General features: G+C 34.9%; 3 protein-coding genes across 4 annotated transcripts; 2 read left to right on the forward strand and 1 right to left on the reverse strand.

Moving 5' to 3' along the window:
* Nucleotides 1-1,949: 1,949 nt before the first annotated feature.
* On the forward strand, nt 1,950-3,897 carry LOC101887507 (brahma-associated protein of 60 kDa). The gene is made up of 3 exons (XM_005184050.4): nt 1,950-2,171; nt 2,241-3,470; nt 3,536-3,897. Exons 1-3 carry the CDS (start codon nt 2,043-2,045, stop codon nt 3,689-3,691), a joined length of 1,515 nt encoding a protein of 504 aa, XP_005184107.1. The 5' UTR covers nt 1,950-2,042; the 3' UTR covers nt 3,692-3,897.
* Nucleotides 3,898-7,180: 3,283 nt separating this feature from the next.
* LOC101887230 (lipid scramblase CLPTM1L) lies at nt 7,181-9,206 on the reverse strand. 2 transcript variants are annotated; one of them, XM_005184049.4, is made up of 3 exons: nt 8,673-9,206; nt 8,175-8,609; nt 7,181-8,113 (listed from the first exon to the last, which is right to left on the reverse strand). In XM_005184049.4, exons 1-3 carry the CDS (start codon nt 9,117-9,119, stop codon nt 7,307-7,309), a joined length of 1,689 nt encoding a protein of 562 aa, XP_005184106.1. In that variant the 5' UTR covers nt 9,120-9,206; the 3' UTR covers nt 7,181-7,306. The 2 variants fall into 2 exon arrangements, with proteins under 2 accessions (XP_005184106.1, XP_005184105.1); XM_005184048.4 differs by having other exon boundaries at nt 7,195-8,113; nt 8,175-8,612; nt 8,673-9,205.
* Nucleotides 9,207-9,365: 159 nt separating this feature from the next.
* LOC131800825 (zinc finger BED domain-containing protein 4-like) lies at nt 9,366-12,039 on the forward strand. The gene is made up of 4 exons (XM_059118567.1): nt 9,366-9,970; nt 10,025-11,531; nt 11,589-11,738; nt 11,807-12,039. Exons 1-4 carry the CDS (start codon nt 9,657-9,659, stop codon nt 11,999-12,001), a joined length of 2,166 nt encoding a protein of 721 aa, XP_058974550.1. The 5' UTR covers nt 9,366-9,656; the 3' UTR covers nt 12,002-12,039.
* Nucleotides 12,040-15,751: the final 3,712 nt, after the last annotated feature.

Below are 15,751 nucleotides of genomic sequence, written 5' to 3' on the forward strand. Positions count from 1 at the left end.
GCCAAAATTGGGCAGACCATTGAATGAAATTGTGTGTCAAAACCTGGAAAACATAACAAGAATGCTTAAAGATAAAAAGCAGCCAAGATTGTTTGTGTTTTTGTACCACCCACCATAAAATTGTCTTATTGGCTTATTATTAAGGGTGTAGATCAGTATATATATATAATATTAATTTTACAAATGTCATTATAGATTCGCCTTTGTATTACGGAAACCCTTCTCGATGTATTTTCCGCATTTTTCTTCCCTAGGTTTCTTGATTTTTTTTAAGTTCCTCCAAAGTATGACATTTAGGCCCGCTTCGTGCAGCACGGTATTTTTATTGATGCAATGGTAATTTACGTTTAAAATTATTATAAAACTATGTAATAGAGCAATACAAAGCTTAACCTACTATAAAGAAGCGTCCAACGAATTTCTGGAACATTAAATGAAAAATGTAGTTTGTGGAAAGTATTTAGTGACACCTGAAAATAATAGTAGTTTTAATTATTGTTGTAAAATAGTGTCCAATTTATATAAATGTTCCGCATTATATTTTACCTAGCAATAAGAATGAGAGCGAATTTATACTGTTGAAGATTAGCCCACTAGTACTTTGTTCTAGTACTTGCAAGAATCTCCTAGCTTTGCATTTTTTATCATAAAGGAAAAATCGGTTATTGTAGTAAAAAGTTTTACATTCTGCAGTTCTGGAACAGAGCAAATTGATTAATAACTAGACAGACACGTTGACAATGATATGTCCTCAGGTGAAAAATTTGGAAGGAATTTAAAGCATATGATGGCATGACTTTACCTTCTTAATTCTACCATAGATTCTTGCTTAAACTTAAAACAAATAAAGACGAACTTCAAATACCAAATTTGAAACAATTCCGGTAAATAATGTCGCTAAAAACTTTAAAATACCGAATATCGGGAGGTACCGTTATATGGGAGCTATATGAAGACGGACCTACATGGCCCATTTACGATCTTAACCTGCCTACTGAAAAAAACTAAAAACTAAAAAAATGCAATAGTAAAAACGTTCCGCTATTTTGTCGAAAACAACGCGTTTTGCTAGGAACACAATTGGAGCGAACGACGAATTTCGCCCTACGCGGCGACAAAATGAGCCGCGAAAATTCGTCGTATGGAACACAATACCGACGAAATTATAAAACAGCTGATGAAGTTGTTTACTTTTTGCTCATTTGTTGACTACAATGTATTATACAAGAACACATAATTCTTTACGTTCTCTATTATAATTTCACTTATGTCCATCTTCTCTATTATAAATTCACTGATATCCATCTTCACTCAGGCGCAAGTACACAAAAAAATAAACAAATTAATTATGTTTTTTTTATACGAGTAACAGATAGTAGAGTGACCATAACAAATTTTAAAGTAAAAAGTAACTTTATTTACTAAAACACATAAAATTCGTACAAGTATGGCCACCTTGTACTGTTTTGTTCGCCGGTCGCCGGCGTATGAAATAGAAATAAAGCTAATTGAGTTCGCGGCGACCGACGAAATTTTCGCCGGTGCCGTGATTGTGTGCACTTCCATATACACATATGTGTTTTATTTTTGACGACGAACATACGCCGCGAAAAAATTCGTCGTTCGCTCCAATTGTGTTCCTAGCATTTGAAGTAAAAATTGCAAAATTAAAAAAATGGGTTAATTTGTCTTGTGTAAATATCAGCTATCATTCTTCACGTCCGTTTATTGTTGTAAAAAAATTCCCATTCTTGCAGTTCTGGAACATATCAATTTCTTGTGTAAATGTCAGATATCATTTGGTCTGTTCCAGAACCTAAAATTTTTGCAATTTTTCTCTTTTATATTCTTGCAGTTTTGGAAGGTACCAATTATTTTACGTTCGTGTAAACAACATACAAAAAGTCGATAAATCGATTTATCGTTGCACGACTTACATATCCCTAACACAAAATGGCGACATTTGTTAACTTTCTTTTGCGTCGGTTGATGTGTGTAAAATTTTCTTTTTCTTAAAAACTTTGGGGATTTTTTGCTAAACTATGTCTCAAAGGTTTGCTCCTGGTCAACCAGGACAATCACCAGTGCCTGGTCAACCACGATATCAACCACCACCACCTCAGGCCGCCGGTATGCGTCCGTATGCTGCGGGTACAGGAGGATTTCCTCCGGTAAGTATCGCCTTGCCAAGCCGACATGCAAAGCTTACAATAATTTTCCCAATTTGATTTTCTATACAGCAAAGAGGATTTCCTTTGCATCCTAGTAACAGCCAACCAGTAGCTGGCAACACAAGTTCGCCCGTCGGAGCGCCACTGCACCAGCGAGCACCGCAACCTGGATTTCAAAGTGGTTTACGGGGCAGTGGAAGTGGCGGCGGCAACAAGCGTTCAAGCGAAGCACGTAATATGAATAATGCCCAAAACAAAAGCGAGTTTAATTCTGCTGCAAAAAAGAAGAAGAAGTTAGCCGACAAAATACTGCCACAAAAGGTGCGAGACTTAGTTCCGGAGTCACAAGCCTATATGGATCTCTTAACTTTTGAACGTAAGCTGGATGCCACAATAATGAGGAAACGTCTGGACATTCAAGAAGCTCTTAAAAGACCGATGAAACAGAAGCGCAAACTGCGCATATTTATCTCAAACACATTTTACCCCAGCAAAGAACCAACTAACGATGGTGACGAAGGATCTGTCGCATCGTGGGAATTGCGGGTGGAAGGGCGTCTGCTAGAGGACGGTAAAGGTGACCCAAACACCAAAATCAAACGAAAGTTTTCATCATTTTTCAAGTCATTGGTCATTGAATTGGACAAAGAGTTGTATGGACCAGACAATCACTTGGTGGAGTGGCATCGCACTCACACTACTCAAGAAACAGATGGTTTCCAGGTAAAGAGACCAGGCGATAGAAATGTCCGTTGCACAATATTGCTTTTATTGGACTATCAACCGCTGCAGTTTAAACTTGATCCAAGACTTGCACGTGTTTTGGGCGTTCATACTCAAACTCGTCCGGTAATAATCTCCGCACTGTGGCAGTATATAAAAACGCACAAATTGCAAGACGCCCATGAAAGAGAGTACATAAATTGTGACAAATATCTTGAGCAAATTTTCGGTTGCCAACGAATGAAATTTGCTGAAATTCCGCAACGTCTCAATCCCCTTCTGCATCCCCCCGAGCCAATTGTTATCAATCACTTCATCGAAAGTGGGGCCGAGAATAAACAGACTGCCTGTTACGACATTGATGTGGAGGTTGATGACACACTTAAAAACCAAATGAACAACTTCCTCATGAACACTGCCAGTCAGCAGGAAATACAAGGTCTAGATGCCAAAATTCATGAAACGGTTGACACCATCAACCAAATGAAGACAAATCGTGAATTTTTCCTAAGCTTTGCAAAGGATCCACAAACTTTTATTCAACGATGGATTGTCAGCCAAACACGTGATCTAAAGGTGTGTAAAATGTTTTTTACTATATTATAGCGATAAGTTGCTAATTATATTCTTCGTATTTGTAGGCTATGACAGATGTTACCGGAAATCCCGAAGAGGAAAGACGTGCCGAGTTCTACTATCAACCATGGACACATGAGGCGGTTTCACGTTATTTCTTTACAAAAGTCAATCAGAAGAGAGCCGAATTGGAACAAGCCTTAGGTATACGAAACGGCTGAATGGCATATTTATTAAAAGGTTAAATTCTCAGATACTTTTGTCGTCTGAGGTTGTAATTCCATTGTATCATGCTTGTGGTATTCTCATTTAAATTAACTTCTCTTGTATTTTATATTTGTCAACAACACATTTAGATTTCTCTAAACAAAACAATTACCATATAACATTTAGCTCCAAAACAAAATAATAAATATTATGTAAGGAACGTTATTTTCTTTTATTCTATTGCCAAAATGACATTACAGATAGCAAACGAGGTTATAAACTTCTGTTATCGAAATTTATGTTATTTTTGAACTGCCTTGGAAAACACTGGGTTGTCCATCAAGCTCTGTTGGGTTCCTGGTCATTATAACATCCCAGGTAACGAGACTGCAGACGAATTGGCCACGCTAGGATGCTAATCAACTACAATTGAAGTAGACAACTCGGTTAAACCACCACACCATTTCCTGCAGGTCATTTATAAAAATTACTCTGAGAGAATCCAACAAAAATGACTGGACGAAATGGGATGCACCATCTCCAAAAGAATCTGGCCCACACTCTCAGAGAAGAGAACAAGGTCGCTGCTGTCATTGTCGAAACCTGATCTAAAACTTGTGGTGGGTATCATCACAGGCCATTTTAAGGTGAGGGCTATTACCTCGAAATGGGACAGCGACGACATTGACTACTGTAGGATCTGTCAAGATGAAGAAGAAATCAAGACAGTCTAACTCTTGCTCTGCCACTGGCCAGCACTCATTATGTGAGACACAGATTAGTGGGAGAACTAGTGCCACATGATCTGTCTTCTTCAATTAGCCAGAAGATTCAAGTGGCTAAAGACGACACGGCAAACTCCTCACACACACACTCTATAACTCTACCTCTTATCTCTTCTACAAACAACTTCTTCCTCTTTTCTTAACATTCTTCTAGGATGAACACAATGGTCCTATAGGTCTCCGAGTGGAGCGGTCGCCATATGGTAACCGCGCGTCCTTTAACCTAACCCTAACCTATCGAAATTATAGTTTTCATAATATGGAAACAATATCTGTATTTTTGGTTGTGCAGCCCTCAAATGATGATTTATTCCAAGTTAATTTTTAAGCAGGGTTTAAAGCTAGAACTTATTGAAATTGGCCTTAGCCTTTCAGTGAAACTACTATTAAATATGGACATCCACGGCTAAAATAGTACATGATCAGCTATTTAGCTCAGCGCACAGCTTCATAGCTCGTTTTTGATAAGCGAGCTATTTTTGTTTAGCCCTTACCGAAAATTAAGCCAAAAATTCAGCACACAAAATAAGAAATAGCTCGGATTTCGGTGCTATTTTCGTATTAGTCGAAGGAGCAGCTGAAAACATATTTTTACGATAATGTGTTGTCAACGTACAAATTAATAAAACACGTACATATGTTTTCGAGATCGTCAGCTAATCTAAGTTAATTTTTGAATTGTAACTTACCAATATTTTTTCTAAATATATAGAAAAATATATCATAAAACTAAAATAAATTTATAGGATTCAATAGCATTTGCACATTGTCTACATATGAAAATAACAAATGGATAAAAATGCGATTTTTATCGCATTTGATATGACTAAAAACAGAGCTAAGCAGCAGCAGTCATGTTGCTTTTTTGGTGTTGAGCTATTTTGATGCTTAGGCTAATTTCATTTTAGCTTCAGCCCATCACTGCTATTTTGCCTTTGCTGACGATTTCAAGTAGCATTAGGTCTCTCGGCTAAATATTTTTGTAATGTGTTGATATTTACTGATGGCTGAAAATTTTCCGTGCTAATGCTAATTTGGCGTTAGCATTTTAAACCATGTTATTAAGTATACGATCAACTTTTTACATTCATGGAGTCTCTGTACACACATACACGGGCAACTAAAATTCTTTGTACACTAAGGAAGTAAAGCTGGTTGGTTAAACAGCCTGGTTAGACCCGGACCCCCTTAGCCGACGTAGACTATATAGGTAAATTTAAAAGTTTTTGAAAATACTTATCCAGAAAGTGGTCACATGAGCGGTTCGGAAGTTTTAGCTAAATTATCGATTTTTTCGATCCGCATTTTTTTATAAAACTCCCAAAAAGTACAATTATGGGGTTCATTAAAATTGATGCTGATATTTTTACCTTTCCACTATGCTACAATATGAGCTATTATATTTCCTTGGGTCCAGAATCGATTCGAATCAGTTCATTAAAATGATGTTTTCGATACAAAAAATCTTTAGTTCACTTATCCAATATTGGACATACCCATAGCAGAAAAAAAGTATAAAATTTAGAAAAAAGCGTTTGTTCGCGTAGCCGGAGAAAATCGCCACGGCCCAAGACCGACAACTGAAAATGTGAAAAATTGTGTGGTAGTCTATTTGAGAGTAGAAAAAAAATTGAGCAAACTCAATGTTTCGATGTCGCTCGAATGGAAGCCAGCATATTTTCCTCGATTTTGTATTGGATCAAAATTCATTCAAAACCGAGCAGATTCTACCCTTGCCGATCACTTTTATAATATTGTAATATTATAGGTTACCATTTTCAAACTTATAGTCAAATTGCCGCACCATAAACTAGAAAGCGCCAATTTTTGCTAGGTCGACAAGGGAAACCGTTCTAGGAAGCGATCTTTTCTTATTGACTGGCTGAAGGTATACCTTCCATCTCTTTTATGACCCTTCAAATACCGTTCGGGACATCTAAAAATAAAACATTAACTTAATAGCCAGAAATTCAATATATAGAGTTCATATTGGATTCTATATTCTGTCTATATAAGTCGACATTTTCTAACTTAATATTCAGTTTATGAATTCCTTAATGAATACTTCTGCTAATAGTGAACAATTTCTATATAATTCAAATTTTTTTTATAGCCTTTATCCTCCTGATATTCGGTATTTTGGTGTCTGAAGCCAACTCGTTTACAAAATTATCTGAAAATTGGAATGGCTGTTCCTAAAAACAGTCCCTTCGAATACTGGAATTACGGCATTACATAAATATTTTTGAGTTACTTTCCAAATTGTGGAGGATATAAAATGTTCGGCCCGGTCAAACTTAACTGCTATTTATTTGTTTAACTTGGTTTTTCTCTTTGATAACATCGTCTTTCTTTTAATGGAACTTTTTTGTTTTTCATATGCTTGCTTTATTGGTGCACTTAATTGCAACCGTATTGATGATGGCAGCCAACTTTAATAAGCAAGCTATAATTACGCGACTGATATCTTTGGACCCAAAAAGGTATTAGCACAAATTTTAGCATTTTGTAAAAGTAGGAATAATTTGGCATTTTGTATTCGCATAACCTTTCAAACGGTACTTATATTGTCTATATAAAACTCTTGAACCCGGACTTTCGGGTCAAAAATCTGAGAAAAGTAGATTCCCGGAATGGAAAAATCAATTATCAGGCTTAAACCGGATAATAATTGGTGTGTAAACGTCCTTCAAAAGACGGATAATATTCCTTTATTTTGCACTTGAAAATGCAATGAGTGTGTTGTAATCATAACTATTTTTAAAAATATTAGTTTTTTATTTGTCTACATGTAAAAAGGAATGTTTAATTTTTTTTTATTAAAAATTACACATGTGAGTACATCTATTTTTGTTTTTTACTTTCAATGGCTTTACCATCGTTAGAAACATCATCCGCAATGCTTTCTGTTATAGTCTCATTGTCAGCCATATCTTCAATGCTTAATCCTGTATCGAGACGATTTTTGTCAACTGGATATAGCCATCTTTGATAGAGATATATGAGGAAAACAACGTCATCGCGTAGACAGGCAACACGGTGAGCTGTGGGCATGCTTATAATAAAGGCGAAGAAATCATCTATAAACGTATTAAAGGCTTTGTACATAAATGCGCGCCAGGGCAAAGCAGCCACAGATTTAAGTTTGTAGTTTACAAACAGTTGGGGTAACATGAACAGGAAACCAAATGCATATACACCTTTTACCAACGAATTCAGCGTCCAAGAGTACCAACTGCGATGTGGATAATATATCAGTGAATAGATAGCACCTCCAACGCACAGTGGATACAAGAGGTAACTTAAATAACGCATTCCTTGTTTGTCAAATTCTTCTGTTTTCATTTCTGCAGAACCAACTGCCTTAGCCTTTCTTGATTCTGCACTATTAGCGATTTCCTCTTTTTTCCGAATTCCACTGAGGCTAATTTCCAATTTTAATATTTTCTTACATTTCCACAATTCAATTAGTACTCCTATACCGGCTGGTATAACTACTAAAAGTGATGTCTTTTCATCCATCAGGTACAGAAAGATAACAATTTGGGAGAATGCACGCCAAAGTGTTGTACGGGTTGAAAGACCTTCATACGATTTCTTTTTGCGCCAGAAGGCTACATCATTTTTAAAGGACAGGAAATCGAAAAGCATCTGAAACAGTTACATAAGATTACTCATGATTACACTACAAAAAATTGCAGAATTCCCTTACATGTATACTGGCCACAAATATGGTGACTAAAAGCAAATACAAATTCGCGTCTGAGAGCATAGATTTAATTTCCTCCACATCGTTTTTGGTGAAACCCATTTGATACATCATTTTCATGGCATGCTCAATCATTAGCATTAGACGCAATCGGCCAATGCCCATTGGACGGAAATGGAATTTAATCTTAAAAGTGGTCATATTGCGGTCCACTTCAACCAAATCCTTCATGCGAGTATTGAAGAAGTCTGTTTTTAGGATGGGTAAAATTTGCTGGTGTCTGTTGACATGTATTAGTGGAGCCATTTCTGGTGGTACATCAGCGGCTGACAAAGATATTAAATCAGTTAACAACGATACATGGACTTCTGACATGATGTGGGCATATGGTTTAGCAGCTTTCTGCGATTTTCTGGATGCAGTGGCAGCGTCCTTTTCCTTCTGTAAAAAGTTTGTTGTTTAAATCTTTTGATATACCTATATCAACATTTCAATACTTACATCAGACAAAAGGTTATAAGCGGCTGCCTTTGGCACCATATATTCGGTTATACTCAAACTGTGTATAACAGTTGGTCCATCTCTCCTCAGTGTTTTCCACTCTAATGGTTCCCCTTGCAATGCCAACACAACTTGCATGTACAAAGTACCGTTTCGTCTGGTTTTCGCCGGCACCTTAATCTCATAGTCCTTTTCGTAGGATTTCAAGTAGTCAAAGTTCTTAATGCTATCCACTTTGGTGACTTCGGTTGATATTGGGTTGTGGGCGGTGGACGTCCATAGTGCCAACTGCATACGTGGTCGATTCGCAAGAAAGGAATTATAACAGGGGAGGTCTGTGCATTTGAGTGTGGTAAAGAGTTGGGCCATCATCCACATGGAATGACCAATATAGCCTAGAAAGGCTATGCCCAATATGGTGGAGATCGAGGGAAATGCAAGTGGCATTTTGACGTTGATAATAATTAGAAGGATGCCATAAATTTCTTGGTGCAAAAAGAGTGGAAAACGCCTAGAAAATAAAGCCGGTTGCAGAGCACGAAGCCGATCGGCTCGCAGTCGGCGTGCAGCCGCCGCCGACTTTTTTTAAGTGATCTGAGCCGCCGCTGATGTATGCGGCTCTCATCGGCTCAAATTTTTAGCCGACTGAGTCGGCTAAGCCGTTGAAAAATATAAATTTATACAGCAAATTTGTATAAATATGTCTTTTAATCTTATCGATAAATTAACATATTATAATGCTCATTATTGGACGATAATTTACATTGTGCACTCGTCTTCGAGAGGCAAAAACGTGTAGGCTATTTATATTAATTATACCCTACAGCACATAGTGGTAAGGGTATTATGTCTTTGTAGATTTGTTTTTTTTTATCACAAAACCTTTGGCAACCTTTTGTAACTTACGAATTTTGATGGAGTGGCAACCATATTGTTTGCCAAAGATTCGTTGTGTTTTTGCTTGTTCAAAGAAAAGAATGCAAAATGTGCCAAAGGAATATTAAAAATTATTTTTCCGCTAACCGAAAGGGTCAAGCAGTTTTGACTAAATCAGAATCAGATTCTGACGAATCTGTTGATACTGAAATCAATATTTCTCCATATGCAGATGTATCTCAATATGAAGATCTTTTTAAAAAGAAAAATGAATTTAAAAATTTGGCAAAGGTTGTTGTAAATGAAGGTGGTATATCATTGTGTTGGAAATATTTTGGTGATCTCTATTTTAAAAAGAGGCATATACTTCAAAAATATAAATTTTGCAAATTGTGTTTGGATGAAAAGACCAATTTAAAAAGGTAAGAATTTCTAATTTTTTCCATTCGCATGTGTGTAATTGTTTATGATTTTAGTTTTGGAAAATCAACATCAACCACAAATTATATGAACCATCTACGAGCTGTACATAACTTGGACGTGAAATCTTTAAATAACCTGAAAAGTTCAACAATGACACAAAATGCATTGAAATCCTCAACAAGTTGTAACAACAAACAACAAAATGCTCGCCGGGTCGCCGAAATGTGCTGTTGGGATTTGCAACCGTTTAAAATTGTTGAAAGGCCAGGATTTAAGAAATTGGTATCTTTCTTAAACCCAAAGGCTATATTCCCCACAGATAGGACAATAGCTACAACGGCTTTAAACGATGTTTATAACATATATTTGGACCACGTAAAAACAAGCCTTAAAGAGTCGCCCGAAAATGTTACACTTGTATTGGATATGTGGTCAGATAAACATAAGCATTTGTCTTACATAAACATAAAAGTGCATTTCTGCCAAAATTTTCAAATGCAAATTGTAACGCTCAAGACAGAGATCTTTCCACGACCTCACACTGGACTAGCAGTTGTAGAAAAAATTGAAGAAGCTTTATGTGAATTTAATCTGTTGGAAAAAAACATATGTGCTGTTACTGATGGTGGAAGCAACATCGTTTCAGCTTTAAAAATTAAAAATATACCAAGATATGGTTGTATGGCTCATGTTTTACACAGATTTTTGATGGAAGATATACTAAACAACAAGTCATTTGAAAATATTAATAACATAATATCAAAATTAAAAAAAATTTATGGCAGCTTAATGTATAGCTATGAAGAAATATCAAATATTCAAAATATGGAGGAACAAAACGATTTAGTAAAAATATTTACAGAGGTTGAAATAATTTTGGAGAGTTTGGATAGTTGCGAACAATTTCCACATGGAGATGACTATTTTACTGAACAATATGAAGCAACTTTAAACGTCAAGCACCACACCTCTTTGAAAAATTCCGTTGCAACACGTTGGAACTCTCTGCTTGCAATGATTCAAAGCTATACGAATAATATATCCACTATAAATGTAGCATTAGTTAAAGCTAAAAAGGAACTGTTAGTGATTGGGACAATGGAAATGCAAATTATAACGGAATTTGGCACGTTTTTAAAAATTTTTGAGGACGCCACAAAACACCTTCAAGGCCAAGATTATCCGACGATATCTTCGTGTATTTATTTTCAGGAATCCATTATGTCCTCATTGAAGAAAGAAGAAGAAAAAGCGTCTTTTGAACTAACAATCAATTTATGCAATTTCGCTGTGCAAAACTTTACGAAGCGATTCAAAGTATATAGAATGTATGTTGTAGCTGCGCTTATGGACCCATGCCAAAAAAACTGGCCTGTTTTAGATAAATATATACTACAGATACCCAAACAATCGCCAAACTCCTTGGAACTTGTGCATGATGTTCTGTCTCCAATTTCCAAGGAGAACTTGATTATGGAAGAAATTGAAAAATTAAAGGAAATCGATGACACATTATTAAATGAGCCATCAACGAGCACTGAACCAAATGCAAAAAAACAGGTATTATGTTTTAATAAATGTAAAGGTAAACTTAACTAATGTATATTTTACTTGCAGAAAATATCAGCTAGTCGTCAAAGAATGTTGGAATTTATGGGACCATCGCCTTCTAATGTACAAAATAACGTAGAGTTAGAAATAAGAAAATATTTGGAAATGAAAGTCGAGGCGGTTGAGCCTCTAGATTGGTGGCGACAGAACAAACAAGTACGTTAAAGATTCACATCTTAAACTTATTTTAAGCAGGTTACGTTTTGACCATTTACTTTTTATAGATCTTTCCAAATGTTGCTGCTGTAGCAAATATGTGCTTTGGAATTCCAGCCACATCAGCATCTTCAGAGCAAGCATTTTCATATGCCGGGAATTGTGTAAATGCAAAGAGAAGCAGCCTGCATCCGGCAACAGTAAAGAAACAATTGTTTGTTCACGATAACAAGGCAGTCGTCGAACCATTTTTATCAAATTAAAGTATTTTTATTAATTTTTAATGTGCTATAAGCAACAAATGTGCATATAAACTTATATTTTCATTTTTATTTTAAATTAAATGAATTGACAGTTATTAAAACAACCGAAATTATTTGTTCACGTTAAAGTCGTCGTCTGTAGCCGACTTTTAGCCGCCGCCGGCCGTATATTGCTTTAGCCGCCGCCGCCGATTTTCTTTCGGCTGCAGTCGACTTTTAGCCGCCGCCGACTTTTTTATGCTTAGCCGCCGCCGCCGAGAATTTTACATCGGCTTCGCCCTCTGGCCGGTTGTGATTGTTATTTGTTGGGTACGAATAGTTATTGTGAATGACTCCAACAGATGTCAATATCATATGGAATGTTATTCTTCTTCTTTTTGAATAGACTCAGTGAAATGTTAGCACAAACAGCGTAAATATCAGGTACGTCATTTTTATTTTTCCAATTAGATTTACTACTGTGATCTGTTTACATATCAGATTTCAAATCAACTCAATTTGCAAGACTTTAATGTGCCACGTGTCTTGAGATGATGTGAAATAATAGTACGTTTAGTTTAAATTAATAATTATTGTAATACTCAGGAAAAGAATAGACCTAAATTAATTCGATCAAAAACTAGTTTTTGGTTTTAAAATATCAATTTAAAATCTTAATATAAATAACGAAAGAATTGTAAAAATGTATATAAACTTTTGGTAATATGAGCAAAAGTGTTCATTCATCAGTGCTAAGATTGCGATCTTAATTTCGAATAAATTGAAATTGTGTTGAAAATAGCAACAACATTTTTCTTGTATGGTCTTGAAGCAAATGAACGGCGATTTTGAGTATCATCACGTTAAAAAGCTCAATGAAATGAGGAAGCCAAAAAAATCCTTTTTTCGAATCAGAATATATCAAACGATAGTAAAAATCAATTTTAGACCATAATTCAAATACGGGTATAGTTATATAAACTCCAGCAAAATCACATCACACATTTGTCAAAATTGATTAAAAACATTGAGTAAAATAATATAGGTACATTTATTCACGACACTCATTATGATTATGTACTTAATTATGGTATTATTCAACAACTTGACACGTAATTGTACTGCATGGTATTGGACCCTATTGTCCATAATTTGAAGAATTAATTGCAAAATGTTACAATTCATTCTTCTTAAAAGATAAGCATATTATAGATGTAATTTTAGTTTTCATGCTGATTCGTTCCGAAGCGTTCTATAACTTCTATCTTTAATTTCCTCACATAAAACCTTCCTTGTTTATATTTCGAGTTTATCTGTATTGAAAGAATGCGTGTTTTTATTTTATGCATTAATTGGATTTTATTGCGCCCCATGTTATGTAGTCCACAGGATAAAGGTAAAAACAAATTAAAGCTTAAATCGTGACTTCGGCGTGAAAATACAACGCTGTTGCCATTTTTAACTGCAAGTAACGTAAAACACAACCATGGTAATTGCATGAACATGAGGGAACATTAATATGTCAAAAATTTTAAAATGATTGTTTTTTTTTTTTTTTTCAAAAATAAGTAGATTTTAATATGTTTTCGTATACAACGCCAATCGGAGGTTGCATTGATATGCTTTTTTCAACAATTTTAAGGAATTTAAATAATTTTTCATTTAAAATCTTCAATTTTAAAATTGCTTTGACTGACTACCTGTATTCTTCTACCATAAATACAACATTGTTGTTAACTACAAGAGTTTTAGCATTTGAAACCCTGTCAATTTCTGCCATGGCAGAAGAATACAGGTAGATGCATCAACTCTTGAGAGCATTGATGTGTAAAAAAATTTAAATGTTTTTTCAAATATAAGTTGATTTTTATATCTTTTCTTATACGACGTCATTCGGAGGTTATTAAATTTCGTGTTTTTCAATAACTTTCACAAATTTAAATAATTTTTCATTCAACATTTTCAATTCCAAAATTGGTTTGACAGTTCATTGTTCCACCAGTACCGAATATAGCTGTTATATTGGGTCTATACGATGACGTGGACCTGCATAGACAACTTTTGTCATAAGTTATTACAATATTAAAATACGAAAATTGAAAAAAATCCTTGAATAATGTAGCTAAAATTTTCAAAATTCCGAATATTGGGATGTACCATTATATGGGGGCAATACAAAGACGTGGGTCTGCATAAGAAATTTTTTGTCATAGGCAATAGTACCCATTACGAATACCGAATATAGGGAGGTACAGTTATATTGGAGATAAACGATATCGTGGACCTATATAGACAATAATCTTCCAGGGGATGAAGTACTCAGAAAGAACTCCTTGTGTGGATTTTCAGACAATTCCATTGGAAAATGTGGCTAAAAGCATCAAAATATCGAATATCGGGGGGTACCGTTGTATGGGGGCTATACGATATCGTGGACCGATATAGCCCATCTTCGAACATGACCTGCCTGCAAACAAAAGACTGATCTGTCCAAAATTGTAGCTTCCTATCTTTATTCGTTTTGACTCTAGCGTGATTACAACAGACGTCTTAGAATTTTATGCTGATCCAGAATACGTATACTTTGTAGGGTAGGAATATTTCGAGGAGTTACAAACGGAATGACAAAGTTAATATACCCTCCATAGAATGGTGAAGGGTATATAAAATCAATAAAGTGGCCCGAACTGTTATACAGGGGTCATACAAAAAAGGGGAAAATATTCTGGCTAGAATCACCAAAATACCTTGGACCAAGATAGACAATGTTTTGACATCTGTTGTAGAACCTAATGTGGACTACAGAGACCTCTCCAATACTAAATTTAGTAACATTTAGTAAGAATGTCCACAGCAATTTACATTTCTCCATCCTAGACAGAAACAGTGACCCAAAATGGGTATCATATATAGCATTTTCAGATTAAATGAAACGTTTTGCAATTCAAATGAAACTTTTTGCAGCGGGAATGAAACCTTTTGCAGTGGAATTGAAACCTTTTGCAGTGGAAATGAAACCTTTTGCAGTGGAAATGAAACCTTTTGCAGCGGAAATGAAACGTTTTGCAACCGAAATGAAACCATTTGCAACCGAAATGAAACTTTTTGCAAATCAAATGAAACTTTTAAATTTATAGAAGGAAAAATAACAAAACATTTTTATTTTTAGTAGTTTTTAAATTAAATCAGTTAATTAAAACTAATATATTGACAAAGAGGATTTTTTATTGATTATTAATATGTACATTTATTTATATTATTTCTAAAATTTTTAATTATTGTAATAACAAATGGTTCTTTATAGATTAGATATAAAATGCTTCCATATTATTAAATTCCAAATGCTTAACTCTAAAAAGAGAAATTTAAACAAATTTTGGCCTTTATAGGTATGGCCAGGACTGAAATCTGAAATTAAGCTTTACCACAATTTTTTATAGTTATAGTATACTAGCTTTATTGATTATGGAGATAGAGCAGTCGTGATTTCAATAGACAGATAAGTGGAAATCATTAAATCAACTATGATCATGATTGTTTAGAGGTGTTACAAACCGAATGACAAATTTAATATATCCTCCTTTCCATAGAGGAGATTATAAAAAGGTACCTAATTCGGCTCCTTTGAAAAAATACCTTGAAAAACTTTTTTCAATCTTTCTGCATCTACACTTGTGTTTTATGGAAGCTTTAAGAAAAAAATTTATAAAAACATAGATATTAACAATCAATAAAAATTCCTCTTTAACTATATATTAGTTATAATTAGTT

The sequence above is a fragment of the Musca domestica genome, unplaced genomic scaffold (assembly GCF_030504385.1).
Source record: "Musca domestica strain aabys unplaced genomic scaffold, Musca_domestica.polishedcontigs.V.1.1 13, whole genome shotgun sequence".
Taxonomy (NCBI): Eukaryota; Metazoa; Arthropoda; class Insecta; order Diptera; family Muscidae; genus Musca; species Musca domestica.

Coding starts and splice junctions, on each gene's coding strand:
- LOC101887507 (XM_005184050.4), top strand. CDS start 2,043: ATGTCTCAAAGGTTTGCTCCTGGTCAACCAGGACAATCACCAGTGCCT. Junction 2,172..2,240: donor GTACAGGAGGATTTCCTCCG/GTAAGTATCGCC, acceptor TTTTCTATACAG/CAAAGAGGATTTCCTTTGCA. Junction 3,471..3,535: donor GCCAAACACGTGATCTAAAG/GTGTGTAAAATG, acceptor TCGTATTTGTAG/GCTATGACAGATGTTACCGG.
- LOC101887230 (XM_005184048.4), bottom strand. CDS start 9,119: ATGCCACTTGCATTTCCCTCGATCTCCACCATATTGGGCATAGCCTTT. Junction 8,613..8,672: donor CTTATAACCTTTTGTCTGAT/GTAAGTATTGAA, acceptor AACTTTTTACAG/AAGGAAAAGGACGCTGCCAC. Junction 8,114..8,174: donor TATTTGTGGCCAGTATACAT/GTAAGGGAATTC, acceptor TAACTGTTTCAG/ATGCTTTTCGATTTCCTGTC.
- LOC131800825 (XM_059118567.1), top strand. CDS start 9,657: ATGTGCCAAAGGAATATTAAAAATTATTTTTCCGCTAACCGAAAGGGT. Junction 9,971..10,024: donor GAAAAGACCAATTTAAAAAG/GTAAGAATTTCT, acceptor TTATGATTTTAG/TTTTGGAAAATCAACATCAA. Junction 11,532..11,588: donor AACCAAATGCAAAAAAACAG/GTATTATGTTTT, acceptor TTTTACTTGCAG/AAAATATCAGCTAGTCGTCA.